At 56.0% G+C, this 21,805-nt stretch overlaps 6 protein-coding genes across 6 annotated transcripts; 2 read left to right on the top strand and 4 right to left on the bottom strand.

Annotated features, from left to right (window-relative positions):
- Positions 1–133: 133 nt before the first annotated feature.
- On the top strand, positions 134–4,103 carry N656DRAFT_739270 (uncharacterized protein). The gene has a single exon (XM_064812781.1). It carries the CDS (start codon positions 302–304, stop codon positions 3,995–3,997), a length of 3,696 nt encoding a protein of 1,231 aa, XP_064666194.1. The 5' UTR covers positions 134–301; the 3' UTR covers positions 3,998–4,103.
- A 2,647-nt stretch (positions 4,104–6,750) lies between these two features.
- Positions 6,751–7,555, bottom strand: N656DRAFT_411422 (uncharacterized protein). The gene has a single exon (XM_064809570.1). It carries the CDS (start codon positions 7,311–7,313, stop codon positions 6,903–6,905), a length of 411 nt encoding a protein of 136 aa, XP_064666193.1. The 5' UTR covers positions 7,314–7,555; the 3' UTR covers positions 6,751–6,902.
- A 1,417-nt stretch (positions 7,556–8,972) lies between these two features.
- N656DRAFT_717645 (SAICAR synthase-like protein) lies at positions 8,973–12,491 on the top strand (the record flags this gene model as incomplete). Its single annotated transcript, XM_064812213.1, has 2 exons — positions 8,973–10,414; positions 10,478–12,491. 2 exons carry the CDS (start codon positions 8,973–8,975, stop codon positions 12,489–12,491), a joined length of 3,456 nt encoding a protein of 1,151 aa, XP_064666192.1.
- A 686-nt stretch (positions 12,492–13,177) lies between these two features.
- Positions 13,178–14,092, bottom strand: N656DRAFT_792320 (ClpP/crotonase; the record flags this gene model as incomplete). The annotated part of the gene is made up of 2 exons (XM_064817066.1): positions 13,178–13,685; positions 13,764–14,092. 2 exons carry the CDS (start codon positions 14,090–14,092, stop codon positions 13,178–13,180), a joined length of 837 nt encoding a protein of 278 aa, XP_064666191.1.
- A 759-nt stretch (positions 14,093–14,851) lies between these two features.
- N656DRAFT_801560 (uncharacterized protein) lies at positions 14,852–16,054 on the bottom strand (the record flags this gene model as incomplete). Its single annotated transcript, XM_064818137.1, has 3 exons — positions 14,852–15,047; positions 15,124–15,694; positions 15,772–16,054. 3 exons carry the CDS (start codon positions 16,052–16,054, stop codon positions 14,852–14,854), a joined length of 1,050 nt encoding a protein of 349 aa, XP_064666190.1.
- A 1,586-nt stretch (positions 16,055–17,640) lies between these two features.
- N656DRAFT_801559 (uncharacterized protein) lies at positions 17,641–20,991 on the bottom strand (the record flags this gene model as incomplete). The annotated part of the gene is made up of 2 exons (XM_064818136.1): positions 17,641–20,609; positions 20,673–20,991. 2 exons carry the CDS (start codon positions 20,989–20,991, stop codon positions 17,641–17,643), a joined length of 3,288 nt encoding a protein of 1,095 aa, XP_064666189.1.
- Positions 20,992–21,805: the final 814 nt, after the last annotated feature.

Raw genomic sequence — 21,805 nt, 5'->3', positions numbered from 1 at the left:
CGTGGCAACGGCCCGACATGGCGCTGACCAGGGTTTGAAGTGTCTGCATCGCGATCAGGTGACGACGCGCCCGATTGATCCGCGTTGCAGAGCGCGTCGACCCACATCGATTTGGCAACTCATTTGAGTGCCTAGCAACCAAAAACAGCAGCTCGCAGTGCTCTCAGCGCTTGAATCCCCGGGATACAGCAACCAAGGCTCCATTGCAGCATTTTCAAGACTTCTACAAACCCCAAGTTCCAGTCAGCGACTAAGTGTCCATAGGCGTCAATGCAATGTATTTTTGTTCCCAACGTCAACAATGAATCCGACTGTTGGAAACCCAGATCTGGAATGGTTCGATCCCGAGCGCTTCTGTAACGAGCCGCTTTATTGCGAGGCCACGCACACACCCGACGATGTCCTCTACTCCGGGTCCGACGACGAGGCTTACCACAGCCCGACCGAGCGCCGCGCCCGCTGCGAAATTCAGGCCCGACGATTCCTGGAAGGCAAACCTGTCTTTCTACTTTCTGCCTCTCTTCGCGGCCCCTTCGACAGCAAGTCGGGCTGGGTCAATCCTTGGCGCTCAAGGTCCTTGAAGTCCTCATCTCGAACAAAGTCGAACCAACCCCGGAGGCGTACCCGGGTATCAAAAAGGGCTGCGGATTGCAATGGATCCAGCGGCGTCGTCAAGTCCAGCATTGACCCCCTCTGCTCCTTCGAGAGCGCGCTACCTCAAGACAATGCGACACATGAAGCTTACATAGATGATGAGACGTTCAGCAGAGTTTGGAATTGGCGGGACAAGGTCGTTGCGGCCCAAGAGACTCCGCAGACGGAAGTCTCGTCACCGGACTCAAAACTGGCAACGCAAGCCACGGTTCCAGAATTGCCTGCTGCAGAAAACGGGCCCACAAGTAGCCCGTCACCTGTCACACCAACCGTGGTTAGAAATACTAGCAAACGACACAGTTCGGTACAAGAAGCCGAAGAGGCGTCGCCTCGGCCGCAGGTCAACGAGGATTCAACCCAAACGCCGGCCAGAAACCATATAGCCCAGCATGTGGAGCTGTCAGCTACAGCAAGGGACCGATGTCTGTTAGATGTCGGCGACCTTTCTCCACCTGCTGCGCAACTTTACGCGGAGTTCGTTCTGTCGAGAACCGGAAGGAGTAGTATCCCTTACACGGAGGAGGCTGAAGCGCACGACTCACCATCCAGAGCACCTCCAATACCGACACTGGCAGAAAAGGAGAATAGGGAAGCCAGAAACGTCAGCACACCCAGCGGAGGTCTCCCGGAAGCAACGGTATCTTCGGTCAAGGTTAAGACACAGCTAAGCGCCCGCACGGATGGCAGCTTTCGCTACAAACGCAAGGATCGCCAAGAGATGCTCAAATCGTCTCGAGTTACCACCAAGTTGTCCGGTCTGCAATCTGCAAGTGAGGACTCAGGACAGCGGCCAAACTCCAGAGACCGTCCACCCATGGAGGGCAAGGAGACACTTAACAGTAATCAGCCGACGGAGGCTCCAAGTTCTCCGCTGAGCAGCGCACCGACTAGTGTCCAAGAAGTTATTACTGCTACGGCCGAGGCTGAAGGGCAGCCGACGCCCGAAAACCTACCTGGTCCAGAACCTGGCCAAACAGCAGAACCGGTGAATGGCCAGCCGCCAGAACCGGGCGTTCATTCTGGAGAAGGGCAGTATGATGCTTCTGAAACAGCTTCACAAGTCGACGGACCGACACTAGTGTGTTCCGGGTCCTCGTTTGACTCTGAACATCACAGCACGCCCAGCCTCGGGAACTTTTCATTTGAGAAGCACTCTCAAGACGTTGTTTCGGAAGCAATTGGGTCTCCCAGAAGACTGCTTTGGCCCAAATCACAGAGAAGGATTGACAGTTATGATTCGCCAATGCCAATGTTCGGCCTGGGCCAAGAACGTACTCCTACCACGAATGAACTGCAAGCTGTCGCACCTAGCCACGACTGTTCCACCCGAGAGGATTCTGAAATCGGGTCTGAACGTGCGAGTGGAGATGAAGAAGTTTTAGTGCCGCACGAAGGCCAACCGACAGTCAGCTCGAAACAGGTCCTGACCCCTATCCCTGGTGACATCGTCCAAGAACAGGCAGAACCCATGACGGGAGAAGGTGTAGAAAGCGATCGGCAAAGCGAAAAGGGGGAGGAGGATCTGCAGGAGCATACATGTGCTGAAATCAGTGACAACGCTGAAGCCGAAATCGAAATGCAGCTGGAGTTCGAAAGCTCGAAGGCGGAAATCCAAAGTCCGTGGGCAAAGGAAGACGCGCAGCCTCTCCCTAGAGTGGACGACGTCGGCACCGCTGGAAATGGCGGAATTAGGGAGAAAACAGATCTTGTGGATACCCAAAGCCCCTGGACGAAGGATATGGGCCTTACCTCTCACGCCACAGAGGTCGCAGAGCAGCTGCCTCTCCTTGATCTCGCTGCCCTGAAACTGAGTTTCACCGCTAGCAAAGCACTCGAACTGGCAGCCTCGCAGAGCCCCTGGGCAAGAGGCGATTCGCAGCTCCAATTACAACATGCAGCATTCAATCCTCTATCCTCACCCGCCAACAGCGCGGTGCTACCGACGGCCACCCATCCGGTCTCTCCCTTTCAGGACACGACTCCTGAGGAGGACATTGAGATGTGCAATTCCCAGCTGTGCCCTCTTCCCCCCTCTACCCCGGAAACGAAGCAGTCGGGCCTGCCAACGCCAGATTTCACCTTCCCGGTCAAGTCCTTCAGGGACTTTATGACCCCATCTCCCGAGCGTCCTGCGAAGAAACGGCGAATCTCCGCCCATTCCGACAGCCATCTTCCAAGCACCCAAGCTCTCCTGGACGCTGCCGTGTCCAACCCTTGGACTGGGGATTCAAGTCCACAACCCAAGAGAGCAAAGAAGCATGTCTTCTGGGCACCACTCCCAGATGAAGAAGGCAACCCTGCCGTCAGCCCAGATACTACAACTGACCCGAACTCAAACTCAGACTCACCCTTGAATTCACCAACCAACACCGACCTCCCACCGAGCAGTGGCAGTGGCGGTGGCAGTAGAACTGTCAATAGCATCACCAAATCCAAATCCAAATCCAGACCCCGTGCCCGTCCTACTTCAAGGCCTGGTTCCCCACCACCTAGCATTCTAATCACGTCCAAACTCCCGACCGACACAAACCAAAAGTTTGCAAAACACTTTGCTGCCGTGTTGGCCAACCGCCGCGTTACTGGTGCTTCTGCTGCTGCTGCTGCTGCTGCTGCTGCCACCCAAACCCAGACCCAGACACCCCAGCGTCCTCCTCCTCCGCCGCAAAGAATACGACGGCTCCTGCCCAGCGAGTCGCAACAGGTCTGTCCCAGCCCGGCCTTTGACGCCATGGCTGAGGCATTTCGGCGCGCTGATTCTGTTGCTGGTGCTGATGGTGATGGTGATGCGGATGTTTGCCACCGTGGAGGCGATGGGAGATTTTGTCAGGGGCTGGATGCCAATGGTAAGCAGGAGCAGGGGGGTGATCTGGATGTGGATGTGCATGCGGATGCTGGAATGGATATGGATAAGGGGGTGGATGTGGCTGAACCGTTGCCATTGCTACAAATACACCCACTGTCGCTTTCACAGTCACGGCCACAGTCACGACCATCCTCCTCACAATCATCATGCGCGTCGGAGGAGAATCAGAAAGGGACAGAGGAAGCTAGCCGGCTGGAGGTCGATGTTCAACCCGACGGAGAAGAAAGTCACGGAGAAGGGGAAGTGTCACAGGAGCAGCCGATAGACGACGTCAGCGCCGTCCTGGAAAACCTGGACGATTTCATTGGCGGTATCTGGGATCTGGATGCTGAGCTCGCCAGCATGAGGACGAGCGCGAGTGCTCAGAAGCGGCGGCAGGCCCAGGGGCTTCAAGAGCGTGAGGGGATGGGGGTGGTAATGTCCGGGGCCAGTCTAGACGGGCATGAAGAAGGGTTGATTGATGTCGGCGTCTGGGACTGACTTGCACTTGACTTGACTTGTCCTTATGGTATATGGCCTCGGGCTATGTCGCGATGTTGGCCCACTCCTCTCTGTCCTGTCCTGTCCTGTCCTGTCCTGACGGTTTCTCCCTGCCCTGATTGATTAATAGGGGTTTGGTGCGTGGTTGCTTAGTACCAAGGTCTAATGGGGGTACTAGTGCTGGTACTTACTCGAGACTTTGAGGAACTGGGATTGGTGGTTTGGCTCTGCATTCTCCTTTTTGTTTTTTTTTTTTTTATTCCCCTATCTTTTGGACGTATACCCTGGAGCAGGGAGCTCACTTGGCTTGGAGTCAGCAACTACGGTATGGTAAAGTCTTGAGGTGAACATCTGACTGACTGTAATTGAGCATACCGCATTCGGTGGTGCGGGGCGTTTGAGGCTAGAGCAGCAGACCATCATATTCGAGCCCGGGCGTTCAGACAGAGGTTTGCATGTTATCATTGGCATGTTATCATTGGCATGTTATCATTGGCATGTTATCATTGGCATGTTATCATATGCATGTTATCATTTGCATCTGATACGGAGGTATACTAGCCTGTTATGGAGCTGTCACTTGCTGTTATGTTCAACATTGTCATCGACCTGAAATTAGGTTTCGAGTCAAGTCCAAGTTCAAGTTATTAGGTCTCAGGCTAGGGCTTTATGTTGTCATCCTGCTACTAGTAACTGCTTACTTTGCTGAGGGAATCATAGTTGCTTGCAGGCTTTCTTAAGGATTAGGAGGATGTTGGCTTCTAGTGAAGAATGTAGTCCACGCTCCGAGTATCAGTTGTTTGCCGGCTGATGATCTAGAACTAGATATATAACATAGAGACACGAGGGGTTAGAGACAGACTCCTAGGACATGTAGCAGAGGCAGAGCTGATCTACCACCGCTGCGACTACATGTATCCCACAGATCTGTTTCCATTAGGTTGCTGGACTACTCAGTTCTCTCATACCGCCCAAGGTCTCTACAGAGCATTGGTGATATCACTACTAAGTACTCTGGTAGTAAGATGATACACCTCGTCATAGGAGCTTAGATCAACTACGTTGGGTCACTGGGTGTATCAAGGGACTTGATTCAAATTCGGCTATTACTAGTAGTTCCCCTATCGGTGCTCTAGACTACAAAGTACCTAGATAGGGAGCTACATGTAGGGCTGGATAGGGAGTTTGAGGCACGGGTACAGCAAATCGACCATAACATTTTGTATCGGTGGTAGGCGCAGAGCAGACCCAAGTGACGGGCACCAATGTCCGGTTTCATTTGGAGTCTCGGACTGGAGCTAATCTCGAATCTGGTTCGACGTCCTTCGTAGTGAATATTGAGGCCGGAAATGCTGTGACACCCCCGACGCACACTAATGTAGATGAGGAGACGCCCGTCGGTCATGTGGTATAGTATACTATGCGGTATGTTGTACACCATTAGCGTGTTTGAATCATAGCACTTCCTCCTGATTCGCTTTCGGGGTCATGATGGCGAGCTCTGGTATCAATGCGATATGCGAAGCGCCCTTCTTTACAGAACACCCCGATTTACCTCCAGTCTTTTACACTCTTTACACCTCAAGTGAAATTCCACATACCTTTGGCTGTAGTACCAGGAGACTGACTCGGAACTATGCTGGGGACGAAGTACGCCAGACGGCTTTACTTGACCCCGTCGGGCTCACCGACACTCTACATTCCCCTGTATCCTTCCTGCGAGCAAGAATCAAGACCAGTGGCCTTGTCTTTCTTAGACCTTGATCCAGGATTGCAGTCCCGTGACTTGAGGATCCAGCTTCATCCCATAAACCTGGCGACACACGCAGTTGGCGTTCACCGCCCCGGGGCCGAGTACCGCCCATCCCGCCTATGAGCCGTCCGGCACCTCGCACGCGGAGAGGCAGCAACCCACCGGTCCGGATCGCAGACACGTGTGCGTTTCTCAATGGGGAAACACGGGGAGGCCTCCAGGACGGAAACGAGTGTGAGGTCCAAGTGCTCTTTACCAGGAGGCTCGTCTCGAGCAAAAGCCGGCCCCCGGAGAGCCAATGATTTAGCCATGTGTTCCTGCGGCTTATGCCCCCTTAGGCACGGACCAAAGGCTTCTCTAAAAGGCGCTCTTGAGTATTCGTAGAGACTGGGGACTAGAGACACCTGCTTGTCGTATCCATATGTTAGGAACCGGGATAGGGGAAATTCAGGAAGAACCTATCCATTCTGGGAATCAAACATCACCCGAGTCTGGTACGGGCTGCAGTGAAACAACAACCTTCGAGGAAACATAGAGTAAAACAAAGGGGTCAACCGGTGTAGGGGAATTACGGCACTGGTCTGGGCGTTCTCAGGGCACCTCCCAGTACTGCTGGATCAAGCCTAAGCTAAGATGAAGTCTCGGTAGCCCCGGCAGCACATCCATGTAGAGCCTCATCTGCCACCGATTGCCGGCCAAGCTTGAAACAGGATGAGCGTGGAAAGGCCAACCTTGCCTTGGCCGGCTATTGAATCGATTCCGGAAACGGCCACCGAGTAAGGCGATGAGGCTGACTCCGGCGCCTTGTCTATGTTGAGCACATCAAGGCCGAGGAGCAAAAGCAGCATGCGCTAGTGTACTGCACATACTGGCGGACACTAGGTTTGGACCGTCCGGGTATCCGGCTCCAAGCTCGGGCTTGCCGCTATGCAGTCACTGCAAGCGTATGTACAGGACAGTACGCAGGGCACCATACCTAAGTGTTGAAGGTTCAGGTTCACCAACCCAGTCTCCATTAGCCCTGGCCGCAGTACTGCAAGGTACGTGTCTGTACCATTTCTCGGGACTGTCCAGAAACACGTCAGTATCCGTCAGACAACCAGATCTATGGATCTGTGCTGAAACGAGGAAGGCTGGACAAACCAGGCCTTTTCAGCGCAATTGTTTGACGGCAGGGTTTGTACGAAAGAAGACGTTAGTGTAGTGTCCGTAGTACGTACTGTACTTTGAACGGTAGAGACGGGGCGACCTGGCGAAGCGGCTGCCGAGGCCACGTTTTCGCATGATTGGCGCTCGAGGCCTGTTGTTCCACGAAGTTGCGGGCCCTGTCATGACACGATTCAAGATGATAGGCGAAAGGGCCATGCACGATAACAATGTAACTAATAAACGTTGAAGCAGGTGCTCGTAGAGGTGTTTGTATGTACTTCGCAGGGCTGCAAGATGCCGTGTTGTGAGAAGTCCGCCGGTGCTTCGAAGGTCTGCCAAAGTACTACAGAACAACAAACCATTGTTCTGGTTTGCGCGAGTCAGATAATAATGCGGTAGGGCAAGGTGCTTCATACCTACCTAATAATTACCAACATCTGCCAGATGGACCATGTTGAACGTCGACGATATCTACCCGTTCCATCAACCAAGCCTGCGAATGCTGTCGGTCCAATGGGAAGTTTTCCCGCGGGCCAAAAAGCCTGTCATGTCCCGAAGCAGCACAACGTGATCTGGATCGTAGATTTTGTTGCGTAAACCGAAGGGCTGCCAATTGAATGAGTTGGCGGTCGGAGCGGCTCCATGCAGAAAAGGCTCGGGTCCTTTTGACGACGGTTCGACGGCTCGACCCCTCAAACCTCCCACTGCCCTGGCTCCACCTGGCGGTGACTTATCATCGCTATCTCCAGAATTCGGTTGCTGAGCCTCCATTATCAAGCTGCCTGCAGCTTATGTACATTGAGGGTGGTGGGGGACAATTCCAAAGATAATTGCCCAGGCGAATGTTTTCGGAGATAGACGATAATGTAGCAATTAGCCTTCCATCCTGCAGTGACAATGGCTGGTAAACTTGATGAAGCCAAGGCAACTGATAACCTCGACGTTGGCGTAGTGGATGACAGGTCCCGTTCGGTACGGTACCCAGTTCCTTCCCCAGAGGCGGGACAAGCATTTGCCAACGTTAGGTAAGTGGACCCCACCACCAATTGAAGTGGGCAAAAGAGGCGCCCCACCACACACAGCCTAAGGTTAACATAGCCACCCTCCAGATCGCCCTTTGCGTCAGAGGTCGACATCCTGCAAAAAAAGCATCAAAGCGCCCATTTGCTTGTTAAGGTTCTTCTTATCTTCCATCATATCAATTGCATCCTCCCTGCACCGAGACCGAAATCGCTCCCTTTGGGGTCCAATCAACTACGCACACCTGCTCGCGGTACATCTCTACCGGTGCAACACTGCAACGTCTTGGTTGCTTGCACCATCGCTATTTGCCTGCGAAGCCGGGCCAAATATCTGTGTGCGCTGTGCGTTGTTGAGTTATTGTGTGAGGTTGTGAGGTGTGTGTGTGTGACTGGGAGAGCTCGAAAGCGGGAGTGTGCTGTGGCTTGCTGCAGCGGGTTAGCCAACTTTCTCCAAAAAGTTTATGGGCTTCCCGCCAATCCTCCCCCATCCATCCATCTTGCTATTACATTTTCCCTCTTTCGCCTGCACCCGCCAGATGTTCACCTCATGTCCAACACGCCCCTTACTCCCGAAAATGCCGCAGCTGCTGCAGTGGTGAGTCCCGGCCGGACCGCTGGCGACGCTTCTTCCCCGAACAAATCTAATTCCGATTACCCTTCGGACGCGCCACCGCCCCATCTTCCCAATCCCCCGGCTACGCAAGAAAAGGAAGAAGGGTCCCCCTCGTCGGTACCACCACAACCACAACCACAACCACCAACGGCAACCGCCCAGCACGGCACACCTGCCCCTTCCCCTGCCCCTGCCCCCCCGGCCCTCACTTCCTCCCATGCAGATGCCGTTAAATACGCTCGGGGTCCTGCCCATCTGCAGAGGCCCAATGGCCCCTCCCTGCTGACACAGGCTCTTGCGACAGCTCGAGGCATCCCGCGACAGAACCACACCTCTTCCGCTCCCTCTCTGAGTTCTCATGAGCCTCGCGAGTCCACGGCCCGTCAGAACGATGGCAGTTTTCTAGCATCTCGTTTCTCCCCTCGAAGGTCGACGACGATGGCTTCCTCAACCACCACGTGCACCACGGCAACCCCGCCTCCCTTTTCCAGATTAGACCTTGGCGAGGTCAACTCGATGCTCAACGGCCACCGCGAGTTCCTCGTCAAGAACAAAGACAGACTCCCGTTTGAGCCAGCCGAGAGGGAGGCAAGGGGCCGCGATCGGCCGGGCCGGTCGGGTACCTATCCCCACGACACGGCCGTCAGCAGCGCCCTCAGCTCCCCGCCCTTCACTGACTCCCCCACTAGCCTTCTCGGCGAGGGCTCTGATGAGCACGCCCAGACTGAGGGTCGTCCTCGGCCAAGAACATGGAAATCTGATCACCGGGTGTCCATGGGCCCGGAGAAGGCATGGTCGATCGGTTCGGGGGATGTGGCGAATGGCCAAGACGGCCAGGTTGAAAAGTCCATCACCGAGGTTCTCGCGGGCGTAGAGCCCAATGCACGCAGCCGAAAGGCTAGTCACAGCCTTCGCTTCTTCAAGGAAGGTCTTCCTGAAGAGAAGGGAAAGCGGAAGGACTCGCGTATTGTGCTGCCCGCGCGGGAAAAGTCGCCCGTCAGAGGGGAGAAGCTTGCTGACATTGAAGAGCTGTCCAAAAGCGGCGAAGGGAAGAAGGCCCAGAGTGTCGACGTCGAAGAAGGGCAGGACCAGTCTCACTTTTTGCCCGCGCGTACTCCAGACGTACATCCACTTCGGGGGTCTCCCGAAGAGTACTTCCTCCCGAGACATGGCGATCCCTCTGGGCGGGATGCGACCACCAAACCGGGACCGCCCGGCCCGGAGTCGGGCGCTCATGAGGACGTCGAGCCAGGCCCTCAATTAGAACCGCTGAGCGGATTTGATAATGCTGGTGGCGAACTCGGGGAGGTTGTTGAGGAAGGCGATGAGTCTAGCGAGGAAAAGATCTCGTCAGCCGTCTTCTTACCGCATCAGACACCCGAGCAGTCGCGGGAGCATTCACCGGTGCCCGGTGCGCTCCAGAGAGCCGCTCTGTCAAGAAAGCATTCGCGACACGATGATTTCCATCCCTGGCTTGTTAAGGCTGATGAGCCCGAAGTGGATGATAAAGAGGACAGCGTGGATTACGAAACAAAGATCAAGTCAGACGCTGCAGAAACTCCCAGTGTAGCTTCAGAGGTAGCCTTCAGGCAGGTTGATGAACCCGTGGTTCTTGATGAACGTGAACCTGATGCCCCAACGCCAAACCGCTCTCGCCCGGTTTCCCAGTATTTTGACGAAGCGGCCCACGACCACCAGTTAAGTCCCAGGCAACCGCTGGAGGCAATCGAGCTCATTCCCTATAAGCATCAGGTTGGAGGGCACACCACCCTTTGGAGGTTTTCTCGCCGAGCTGTGTGTAAGCAGCTGAACAATCGCGAGAATGAGTTCTACGAGAAGGTCGAGAAGTATCATCGCGATCTCCTTGCTTTCCTGCCCAGGTACGTTACTCGTCTGTTTCTCTTTTTGGCAAGCCCGACACTGGCTAACCAGGCATTGTCAAGATACATTGGGGTTTTGAACGTGACGTTCCAGAAGCAACCGCGCCGCAAGTCGACTATCAGGCGTGACGAGGTCACTGCGCCGGAGCGCTTGCAAGGCGATCTGAGCGAACCCGGCGCAAACGGGAGCGCTATTGGAACCGCACTAGGCGACGTCACACACCAGCCTTCTGAGCACCAAGTTTCTGACGCGCGCCCGAGGGTGGTCAGCCAGTCGCTCCAATCTTCATCTTCTTCCGGCCAGATACCAACCGTCACGTTTGTCGATAATCAACACATCCTGCCGCGAAATCTCCTGCAGCCGACTGCGAACCTCACGAGTTTTTCTGGCCGTTTTCGGAGTACGTCCGCATCTGGAACCGGATCAGAGCCTCAAGGCCAGAGTGGGAGTGGTTCTGAAAGTCGGGAGAATGGGTCACGCCCGAGCCTCCAGGACCGTCATGCCAACAGCTGGGGTGCCACGACAGTGAACAAGAAACTGCGCAATGAAGTCTTCAATGACGCCTTCCTGAAGCAGCCGATTGCCATCCATCGCCACCGAAAGGGACACCAGGGACGCCCAGTTCCCCGGCGGGCCCTCCAGCAAACGCTCAGACAGTCCGGTTCCGATCCCAGCCTGATGGTATCGAACGAGACGAGAATCCAGACCGATGCTGGCACTGGCGGGCAGTCTGGTCACCTGAACGGTAGCAGCCCTCTCGCGCAGACCCGGAGCGATCTGGGGCCGACACGCGAGTACTGCGACGTTGATGATGAAAATGCGCCGAAGGACGTGACAGGGACTAGTGCCCCCGAGCCCGAGATTCTGAAAGATTCGTCACCCGCGCAAAAGAAGAAGCGCCGCTATTCTGGTACTGGTCTCCGCCGGAAACCACGGGATGTTAGGGACGACCGGGGTGACCTTAAGTATTTTGAAGAGGCGGATGAAGCGGGTTACAAAGGCGACCGTGAGGAGTCTACGCCTCTTGAGTCGCGAAAGCCGTCTCCACGCCGCCAACACTTCGCATGTGGCTCTACCAACGGGAATGCTGAAGGCTATCAGGAGTCTCGCGGCCCAACCCCAGCCTTCGAATACAACAAGATTCCCCGGCCGATCAACCCCAAGGAAGCGCAGACGCAGCGCGACTCTCGGGTCGAGTACTTCCTCCTCCTGGAGGATCTCACAGCCGGCATGAAGCGCCCCTGCATCATGGACCTCAAGATGGGGACGCGCCAGTACGGCGTCGACGCCAGCCCCAAGAAACAGAAATCGCAGCAGGGCAAGTGCGCGCAGACGACATCGCGCGAACTGGGCGTCCGCCTGTGCGGGCTGCAGGTGTGGGACGTGGCCACGCAGAGCTATGTCTTCAAGGACAAGTACTACGGGCGCGAGCTGAAGAAGGGCCCGGAATTCCAGGCGGCGCTGACGCGGTTTCTGTACGACGGCCTCGACCCGTCAAGCATCCTCCGCCACATCCCCACCGTCCTGCAGAAGCTGGACGAGCTCGAGGTCATCATCAAGCGCCTGCGGGGGTACCGCTTTTACGCGGCCAGCCTGCTGATGTTTTATGACGGCGACGACACAAGTAACAACAACAATTATAATAGTAATAATACCAACAACAACAACAACAACAACAACAACAACAACAACGGTTACAGCATGGTGGAGGACTCGACGACGGATTTCGCGACGGACACGGAGGAGGCACCCCGCAGCCGGTCGAAGCGGAACAGGAAGGAGATTGACTTCAAAATGGCCGACTTTGCGAATTGTGTGACGGCTGCAGACTTGGCCAAGGACCGCCCCTGCCCGCCCAAGCACCCGGGCGAACCGGACCGCGGGTTTCTTAGGGGTTTGAGGAGCCTCAGGAGGTATTTCCTCCGTATCCAGAGGGACACGCGCGCCGAGATGGGGTTGGGAGTCGTGGCGCAGAGGAATGGGCATGGGCATCAGGGGCATGTGGTGGATTTGGATCGGGAGGAGGGGGAGGCGGGGATGGAGGGGGATGATGACGAGGGGTCGGTTAGTGAATGATGTATTCTTTCACTATCTTCTTGTTTTGTGTTTGTGTTTATTGATGGTTACAAGGGAAGGATGGGGATGTGGATATGGGGTATGGGATATGGAGACGGTGCTACTCGCTGTTTCCTGTTTCCTGTTCCCCTTATCCCGTATTCTAACAGCGTCGTTGCAACCTGGGAGGAGAGGGCGTTTTTGGGAACCTGGGTTTATTAGTATGTTGACATACCCTGCATTGTTTTTCTCGTCGTGGTATTATTACTTTTATTACATTGTCTCTTGGGGACTTGTTGCTTGCTATATTCTTATTCTTGATCGGAACGGAGGAGTTAGGTTCCCTAGCGCAAAGATTGTGAGGCTTGAAGCGCAGGACTTTTTGTCAATATCATCATGACCAGTGACGGTTGATCGGTCGGTTTCGTGGCTGGCACATGGTGGATGGGGGGGTTTATGGAGTTGGGTTCTGGGCTGAGCATGAATGAATTCATGAAATGAAATGGGTGCTGGACAAAAGGTATATGAATAGATAGATAAAATGAATGATGACGGTTGGGAATATATATACTCTGTGATGGTCGAGTGGTCAGTGACACAAGTCGAATAGGGTCAACTGCTCAGAACATGGATAGTTAGTTCTGCTGCACACAGTTCATTTCAGTTCAGTTCAAGTAGTTATTTCACCCTAAGCACCGTCTAGATATCTACAACTTCGCCTTCTCCTGTTCCCTCAACCCCTGCACCCTCCGTTCCCCTTCCTCCCTGCGCCTCTCCTCAGCCGCAACCAGCTCCCTCTCCCTCTTCTCCCCATCCGCATGGCCCTCGGCACTCAGCAGCGCTAAGCTCTCGCGGTACATCTCGGCCTTGAGCAGCCCATAAATACCCGTCTTACCCTTGGTCATCAACTTCCTCTCCTCGACCAGCTTCAACACCTCATCAAGCCCCCCCAACCGGTCTACAATGCCCGCCTCAACAGCAGCAGCCCCACCAAACCGGTGCGCCTCGAGGACCAACGTCCGATAGGTCTGGGGTGAGAGTTTGATCCGGAAGATGCTGCTCATGGCCGGTTTCAGGGGAACGCCGAAATCAAGCTCATTCACGCACGCGTAGCCTTTGGAGGGGGACATGACGCGATAATCGTGGTGCATGGCGAGCATGAGACCCGCGGCAAAGGCGTGGCCCGGTAAGAGGGCGATTGTGGGCATGGGGTATCTATCGCCATCCCACCTCACACATATACCCATCAGTATTCAGCTAATGGGGAGGGGGTTATAATAGGGGAAGACGAACGTCAACAATCGATGAAACAACCTAAACAGCACACCCGGCAGGAACCCCTCGGTGGAAAGGGCATGTTCCAAATCAAGGCCGTTGGAGTAGAACTTGGGCACGCCGCTCGTGGTCACTAGGACGCCCGGCGGGTACCCGCCACACTGGATCATGTCGAGGGCGTCGAGCAGGGCGGTGCATGACGCGGTTGTGAGCCGGTTGTCGGGCGGCGAGGTGATGGTCAGGAGGTAGACGGCGGGCGCGGGCTCAGTGGCGACGATGGTGCCGCCTGGGTGCGGGCCTAGGGGAGGGATGGGGATCGTGAAGAGGGGTGGTGTTGGTTGTGTCATTCTGAGAGTGTGAGAGTGTAGAGTGTGATGTTGGAGATAGTATGTTAAGGGTTGATGAAGGGTGGAAATGCGATGAACGGTCGGTCTCATGTAAGTGAGTTACCGGATCTGAGTGAGCCTTCGGATGAGAATCATGAGATGGAGTGAGAATGCTTGGCTGCCCGTTCCAGAATTACCTCGGCTCGATGGATTATGTACTTATACCGAGATCACAAGGTGATTGCTCAAACAGACACCAATTAGCGTTTAATCGCCCATCCTATTACGAGGGAACTTGATCACAACCTCTAACAATACAGCCGGCAGCACTGTCAATGGCATCGCGTTGTTGGAGTGGGAAAGCTGCTGGTTGAGCATCCTTGGGAAGTAAAGTGGACCTCGTCTCAGCGGCATGTGATAGCATCATAGCTCCCATCCCCAACCACGCACACGCAGCGGCAGCCACCTTTACTTTCTAAAGAGCACAACCCACAGCAATACAGGATCTAGATAATCCAAAAGTCCATAGGATGCAAATAATAACTCTGGAGTACTTCTGTATGTTCAAACTCCATCAGTGCACTTGTACAGCCACCAGAACACCATTCCAGTCCATCCCATGCCAATGCCGGCTTCAACTCCAGACGAGAGCATACACAAGCCCAACAACCACAATCATGAATCGCCCATTAACACAACAACAACAACAACAACAGCGTCAGCACCAGTACTCAAAATCTAGCCGCAGTACTCTATTGCACCCCGTCCACGGCAGCCCCGCTAAACGGCAGAATACCCGCCCCTGCTGCCGCTGCCCTGGACCGTATTGAGCACCCGCCGCGTCCAGTCCTTGAGCAGGTAGGGGACGTCGCGGATCGTGTCGCCGTGGGGGAGCAGGTCCCAGCCGCGCGCGCCGTACCGGTTGTAATTGAGCCACGAGCCAAAGATGAGGTACGACGCCACCGCGAGGAAGGCACTTTTTTGCACCACATGTCAGTTGACCTGCCGTACTTGGGAGGACGGGTAGGAGATGGAGAACAGCGCCAACTTACATAATGACCAGCCACGTAAAGAACCCCCAGTGCTTAGCTTCCGCAGCCGGTTCCTCCAACGCGGCATCACAGACGTGCTTCGTGTACCACGTCAGATACAACGTGTCCGTGTCCTTGCCATTGTCGTCCTTGTCGCGCCGGTAGCCGTTCCAAACAAGAGCGGCGCCGTCCTTCTTGAGCTGCCGTTCCGGGGTGCTGGCGTCGTCGTCGTCGTCCCCGTCCCCGGAATCTCCCTTCTCATCTCGCCGGCTGTTCTTCCTCTTCTCCGCCTTCTTCCCGTCCGCCGGCAGGTACTCGTCTATCGACTCCCATTCCTTCTCGGTCCCCTCCAGGTTCGGGTCGCACCGGAAATCCACCACGGTCCGCTGCGCGCGCTGCTGGTATGAGTTACCGGACATGATAAGCCGCAGCCCTTCCTTCTGGGCGTCCTTCTTCTCCGGGTCTTCGTCGGCGGACAGGATCTTGGCCTCCCACGCGAACGGCTTGCCGTCGTGGCCGACCACGATGGGTATGACTTGGTCTGTTTCGCTCTTTTTGGACTGGGGATCCCACCGGTGTTTGATCGCACATACTGAAAATCAGCCCACATTAGCCCCCGGTACCACCGAGTTTCTGATAAGCCACTAGCATGTTGGAAGAGGATGTTACCTCTCGTCCCGTCAGGACACCTTTGCTCCTTGGGTACGTCGTCCTTCCTCCGCAGGGGCGCGCACACGTCGATGGTGTAAGTGGTGTTGTGGTACGTCGGGCGGACGTACTCGTGAGTGACGACGGTGTGGGGACCCGCGAGCGCGTGAAGGTTGTAGTTGCGCCCATCGACGACGAGCGGGTCGCACTTGAGCACGGCGGCGGCCGGCCCCGGCTGCGTCGCCAGGACCAGCAGCAGCAGCGACGAGAGCGACGCCGTTTCTGAACCGGGCTTCTTCCACATGGCTTTTGGTTGATAAGAACTTGTAGGTGAGCACGGCGAATTATGTATGTGGGTATGGGCCGCCCTGCCGGGGTCGGATAACGGTGTTTGCCCTGGACGCTGTGGTAATCCCTGTGATGTATGTACTTGGACCGTGACTGTCGTGTGCGTCTTTGCTGGGTGCAGTCGGGGACAAGAGAAGCAACAAACGGAATTAAACAGGAAGGAAAAAGTTCCACGAGCGACAAGAAGAGAACAAAACTCGCCCAAAGCAGGGAGGACGAGAGGAGAATGAATTGCCGCGATGTTCTGGTGTTGTGCCACGGAACGAACAGCTTGAACTGTAGGGAATCCTCGGGCTTCGTTTCGAATCTTGGCCAGGTCCACAGATGCAGCCCAGCACGCCGCTGGCTGAGGAGAATTCCGTCATCTGCAAGCCAGCCGACCCTGGCTCGTGTGGTCCGTGCCACTCAACATAGACCCTCCGGGCTAACCCTAACCCGTACAGCTCAGCGGTTCCACCACCGTTGGCTTGTCTTTTCCTTCAGGACTCTCAAAACTTACACATCACAGGTGAGTATAAGGCCTGTAGAATAATATTTAGATTCTCGCGTGAACCTCAGATTGATACCAGCATAACCACGATGTTAACTTGTGAGATTGGCATCCAAAGGCAGCAGCTCAGCAAACCGTCACGTGGCTCCCCAATTGACACCCACCCCCTATTTCCACAACCATATCCGTAGCAACAGACCGAACAAGATTCAACTGTTCTCTTAGCCCTTCCACCTATAGGCTGCTACCATGCCGCACTAATTGATACAACACCAAGAATAAAGCGAACCGGCAAACGCCACGCCGACACGCCCGAAGGGGGCGCCTCCATAATTCCCCCCTACCACCTCTCAGGACGCCATCACCATCACCGCCAGCGCCATCACCGCCAGCACCATCACCGCCAGCTGGCAGAGCACCCCGTTTCCTCCCTCCCTTCTTCACCTCCCCGGCATAGTGACTACCGCTTTCAATACCAGAAACCTCCTCCGAGTCCAATACCGACACCACAACATAACACGACATAAGACAGAAACACCAGACATGCAACGGCAGTAGAAACAGCAGCAGAAGCAACCACCACACGTATAAATCCCCCCAGGCCCGCAAAGCCTGAAAATGATAAACCATGATATGTGTTTCGCTCTGCTCTCTGCTCTGCTCTGCTCCAATGGCAACCAGTAACGCAAAACCGGAACCGGATGAATACGAATAATACACCCCCGCCCGTCCGCCCCAGGGTATATGTGATGTTGATGTTGATGTTGATGTTGAGCTGACCTGTGAACCTGGAACTTGAGATTTGAACTTGGAACTTGAAACCTCGCCGTCCACAAGCCAAGTCAAGAGGGAAAGCGGCGCAAGCAAAACGACCATTTACAACAACCCCAAATAAAATAAAAACCACGCCAACTCCGTTGCGTACGTACGTACGTACTGACTGACATAACCCGGACATGATTCATCCCCCGACCCAGCCCACCCACCCACCTAAGAAAAGAAAAAAAAAACAAGTTCAGATAACCACCAGGTATCCGCAATACCTACGGTAACTACATACCCTGGGACATCATCCCCATCCCTTGCACCCCTTGCACCCCTTGCACACCCTGCAGATTCATCCCCTGCAAATTCATCCCCTGCAGCCCAGCCATACCCTGCATCTGCATAGCCTGCGCCTGTGCCTGCGCTTGAGCCTGCGCCTGCGCCTGCGCCTGCGCCTGCGCCTGCGCCTGCGCCTGTGCCTGCGCTTGAGCTTGCGCCTGGTGTTGCGCCTGCGCCTGCTGCTGCTGCTGCTGTTGTTGCATCGACAGGTGCCTCAGCACAGCATTCTTTGCCTGCACGGCGCAGTTCCGCTTGAATTCTGTCAGGGCTTCCTCGGGGACGTTGCTGACGGCCCCGCCATAGTTCCTCGTCAGGCTGGGCAGGTTCTTGACGTAGAGCGCCTGCGTCTGGTTGCGGATCTGCTGCTGCACCGCCGGGTTCATGGCAAGCATGGCCAGCGCCTGCTGCTGTTGCTGCTGTTGTTGTTGCTGCTGTGTTTGCGCTTGCGGCTGCTGCTGGCCCTGGCCTTGTTGCTGCTGTTGCTGTTGTTGCGGGTGCTGCTGCTGCTGCTGTTGCTGTTGTGCGGCTTGCTGCTGTTGCTTTTGCAGTTGGATTTGCTGCATCATGGCCATCTGTTGCGGGGTCATGCCGTTCATGGCCATCATGTTCTGACCCCGGGCCTGGGCGGCGGCTTGGGCTGCGATGAACTGCCGCTGGGCTTGTAATTGCATCGCATTCATCTGGCCCATCTGGCCCATCTGCCCCTGCTGCAGGTTGTTGAGCTGCTGGGCGTACTGTGCCAGTGGGTGTGCCGGGTTCATCATCTGGCCTCCCCGCTGCTGCTGCTGCTGCTGTTGTTGTTGCTGCAGCAACAGCTGCTGTTGCATCATTCGCTGCTGCGCCAGTTGTTGAGGGTGCATCATGTTCATGCCGTTCTGCTGCATCTGCTGTAGCTGCTGCTGTTGCAGCACAAACCGTTGTTGCTGTGCAATCTGCGCCGCCGTGAGCCCAATGTTTGGCATCTGTCCCATCCCTTGCGGGTTCATCAACATGGCTTGTCCCATCTGCTGCGCAGGTGTCATCATGCCAGGCGGCGGGCTCGCCTGTGTCATCCGCGGCGTCGGTACGACCTGCGGCCTCGTGATTGGCGTTGCGTGCCCCATGTTGGGAGTAGCCGCGTGCATTCTGGGTGTCCCAGCCGCATGGCTTTGCTGGCTTCCGCGTGCGGACATGCTGGCCGCCATGGGTACGCCCATGGGGAGGTTCTGGACAACTGATGACGGCCTGGGGGGGCTTGCCGCTTGTCCCATGTTTGAAGTAGAATGCTGCATTGGCACTCCAGCCATGCCCATGGGAGACGATGCTGTCTGCGGTGTATTTTGCCGCACGATTGGTGACGACACCGGCGGCTGAGAGACCTGCTGGAAGCGTCCCTGTGCCTGAGGCGCCATACTGACGGGCAGAGGGCTGTGATGCGCAGGATGTCCGTGTGGGATCTGGCCCATGGCTGCTGCGTTGGCATTATGCTGCTGTGCTTGAGCCTGTGCCTGAGCTTGGGCCTGGGCCTGAGCCTGAGCCTGTGCTTGAGCCTGGGCCTGAGCCTGGGCCTGGGCTTGAGCTTGTGCCTGAGCCTGCTGCGCCTGGGCTTGAGCGGCTTGCTGCGCTGCTTGCGCCTGTGCCTGCGCCTGCGCCTGAAGCCGTCTCTGAGCATCCTGTCGCTGCTGCTGCTCGCGGAGAACCTGTTCCTTGCGCTGGCGCTCCACCTCGGCCTGCCTGTTCGCCGCATGCATGGCAGCCTCCTGCTGCTGTTGTTGCTGTTGCTGCTGTTGCTGCTTTTGCTGAAGTAGCTTGCGCTCGTTCTCGGCCTGCTTCATCTTCTCAATCTCCTTTCTTTCGGCGTGTTCCCGTTTGATATCGGCAATGAGCTTGAACCGCTCGAACCTGGGCTCGAAGGCGGCCGCCCCAGCCTGACCATCTCCGTCCGCGCCGTTCCCGCCGGCCTGGGCACCGGCCACCTTGGACGAGAGACGCTCGTCCATCACAAGCATATATCTCTCCTGCTCGGCAGCCAATGCTTCGTCGGCCGCGACCTCGGCGACCGTCCTCTTCCGCGTCTTGGGCTCAGGAGGCTTGTGCGAGTGTTCGGGATGGGCGAGCTTCTCCAGTTTTGCTATCGTCTCTTCGGCGTTCTTGGTTGGCTCAAGGTCTAGAGGTGCGGTGGTCGCCAACAGTACTTGAGATTCGGCAGCGTATATGTTGCTAGGGTCAAGCTCCATATGCTCCCTCTTTTGTTTCTTTGTGGGAGGCGGCATGCTTGCCGCAGTCGGCGTCGGCGGCACGGCAGCGTGAGGAGTTGGTGGAGGGCCAGCCCCATCGGCACGGGCGTCGGATGTTCCGCGAGGCGTGCTAGTCTTGATAGCAAGGTCACTGTGTAGACTTTGTTGGGTAGGGTGGAGTACGATAGTCATCACCTTGGCCTTGGGCGCGGCTTTAGCCTTGTCGCCATCAGCAGGTGCGTTGGGGGCCGGCATGTTTTCCTTGTCCTCAGTAGTCTTCCCGGCCGAGTCCGCCTCGGCTGCGGGGGTGGATGCGCCATTTGCCGAGAGGCCTTCCTTGGGGTAGGGAACGTAAGAGGACGGGGTTAGATATTGGTTGTAGTTGTGTATTGAAAAAGGTGTCGTTTTGCTCGAAGCCGATGTAGGCCTCGCGACATCCTTTGTTTGCGCGACTGACTTGTGATCGTGTATTTGGACGATCAGGCAGCCCTCGTAGAAGCGCACCCCCCCTTGGGTGAAGTATTCGACCATTTCATGGGGGACGGTCCGAGTCCGGAGATGTTCCAAAAATAGACGCATCGGCGAGCTGTAATGAAACATGCCCTCCTGCTGGTCGAAGCGGAAGTGATTTGGGTGTAGATGGAGTATTAATGACGGAGGGTTGCCGGCATATTTTTTTAGGATATAGTCGTCGGTGACCACTATACCACTGTTAGCAACAACCGATTCACAGCGTGCAACGGTCGAGAGTTGATGATACGAACCATATGGTGGGGGTTCGGTTGTGAGTGATGAAGCGAGGTCGGGCACGATGCTGGCCGAACGTAGCCCGGCGCTCCTCTGACCCCTTCCCAGCGCCTGCCCAGACACATCCCTTCGCGGCCTGGTAGGTTGACGGGCAGATACAGGCGTTGCTCCGGTGGCAGTGGGGGGATTAGAGGGCTGACGGACGGCCGAAGGGGCGCGTTTGGCCGATATTGATGGCGAGGGCGAGGAACGGGGAGCGGCAACACCGTTGGTTTGGATGCCGGGAGGTATTGGTCGTTTGATCTTGGGCGGCGCTGTCGACGCCACCGGCGCCATTGCGACAGTGCCCGTGGGCGCCATTGATGGGGAGAGCAATCACCCGGGGTGGCGTTAGGAGGAGAGGAGCAACGACAAGCCCGTCAACCTCGTCTTCCCCCAGGCTCAAACTGTTAATCGAAGCGTGATGTTGCGTCGGATCATGGGTAGGGCGGCAGAAAGCCGGAGTCGGATGTGGGGGTTCTGCACGAAGGGGTTCGACGGGGTAGGCAGGCACGGTGGCCGATCGGTGAGCGGGGATGGAGAAGCGATGCGCGAAAGGTCGCGACAGGCGGAATGGGGGTTGAGCTGTCGAGAGCGATGGTAGTGGGTGACTGTGCCCTTGTTTCTTGAATCCTGACGCGCTCAAAGCGGAAAAAGGAATGAAAGCGAGTGACGTCGCCAGGCAAACCAGGAACGCGCTGGGATTTCTGGGCAGGGCAATAGGATGCTGTCAATTAGCTCGTCGATGTCGCAGATGCCCAAGCGGTGATTATCGTGAACGCTGATGGCGGCTCGATGGGGTTGATGGCGCCTTGGGGTCGATCACTGATGGTCGGCTCTTTGTGCCTGTGGGGTTTTCCAAGGTGATCCGATCCCTGTCGCCTGCTGTGGGGGGCCTGGAATCAGTGGAATGCGAGGCTGGCTTGGCAGGCAGCCGCATCACGTGCTTGGACGGCCTGCACTGTGGGTAACTGTTGGAAATACCACCCCTGGGCACAGGCCACGAAGTGGCCTGTGACGTCGGCAATTACTGCTCCTACGCGCTCACCAGGATAAATTGGCTCTAGAGAGCTCCTAAGATTCAGGATAACTTTAAACAACAATTAATCAA

This window comes from Canariomyces notabilis, assembly GCF_033297395.1.
Source record: "Canariomyces notabilis strain CBS 508.74 unplaced genomic scaffold N656scaffold_30, whole genome shotgun sequence".
Taxonomy (NCBI): domain Eukaryota; kingdom Fungi; phylum Ascomycota; class Sordariomycetes; order Sordariales; family Chaetomiaceae; genus Canariomyces; species Canariomyces notabilis.
The sequence above is the reverse complement of the archived record's forward strand: the minus strand, read 5'-3'. Positions and strand labels throughout refer to the sequence as shown.

What these genes read in the sequence shown, in the direction of transcription:
- N656DRAFT_739270 (XM_064812781.1), top strand. Translation starts at nt 302, where the DNA reads ATGAATCCGACTGTTGGAAACCCAGATCTGGAATGGTTCGATCCCGAG.
- N656DRAFT_411422 (XM_064809570.1), bottom strand. Translation starts at nt 7,313, where the DNA reads ATGAAGCACCTTGCCCTACCGCATTATTATCTGACTCGCGCAAACCAG.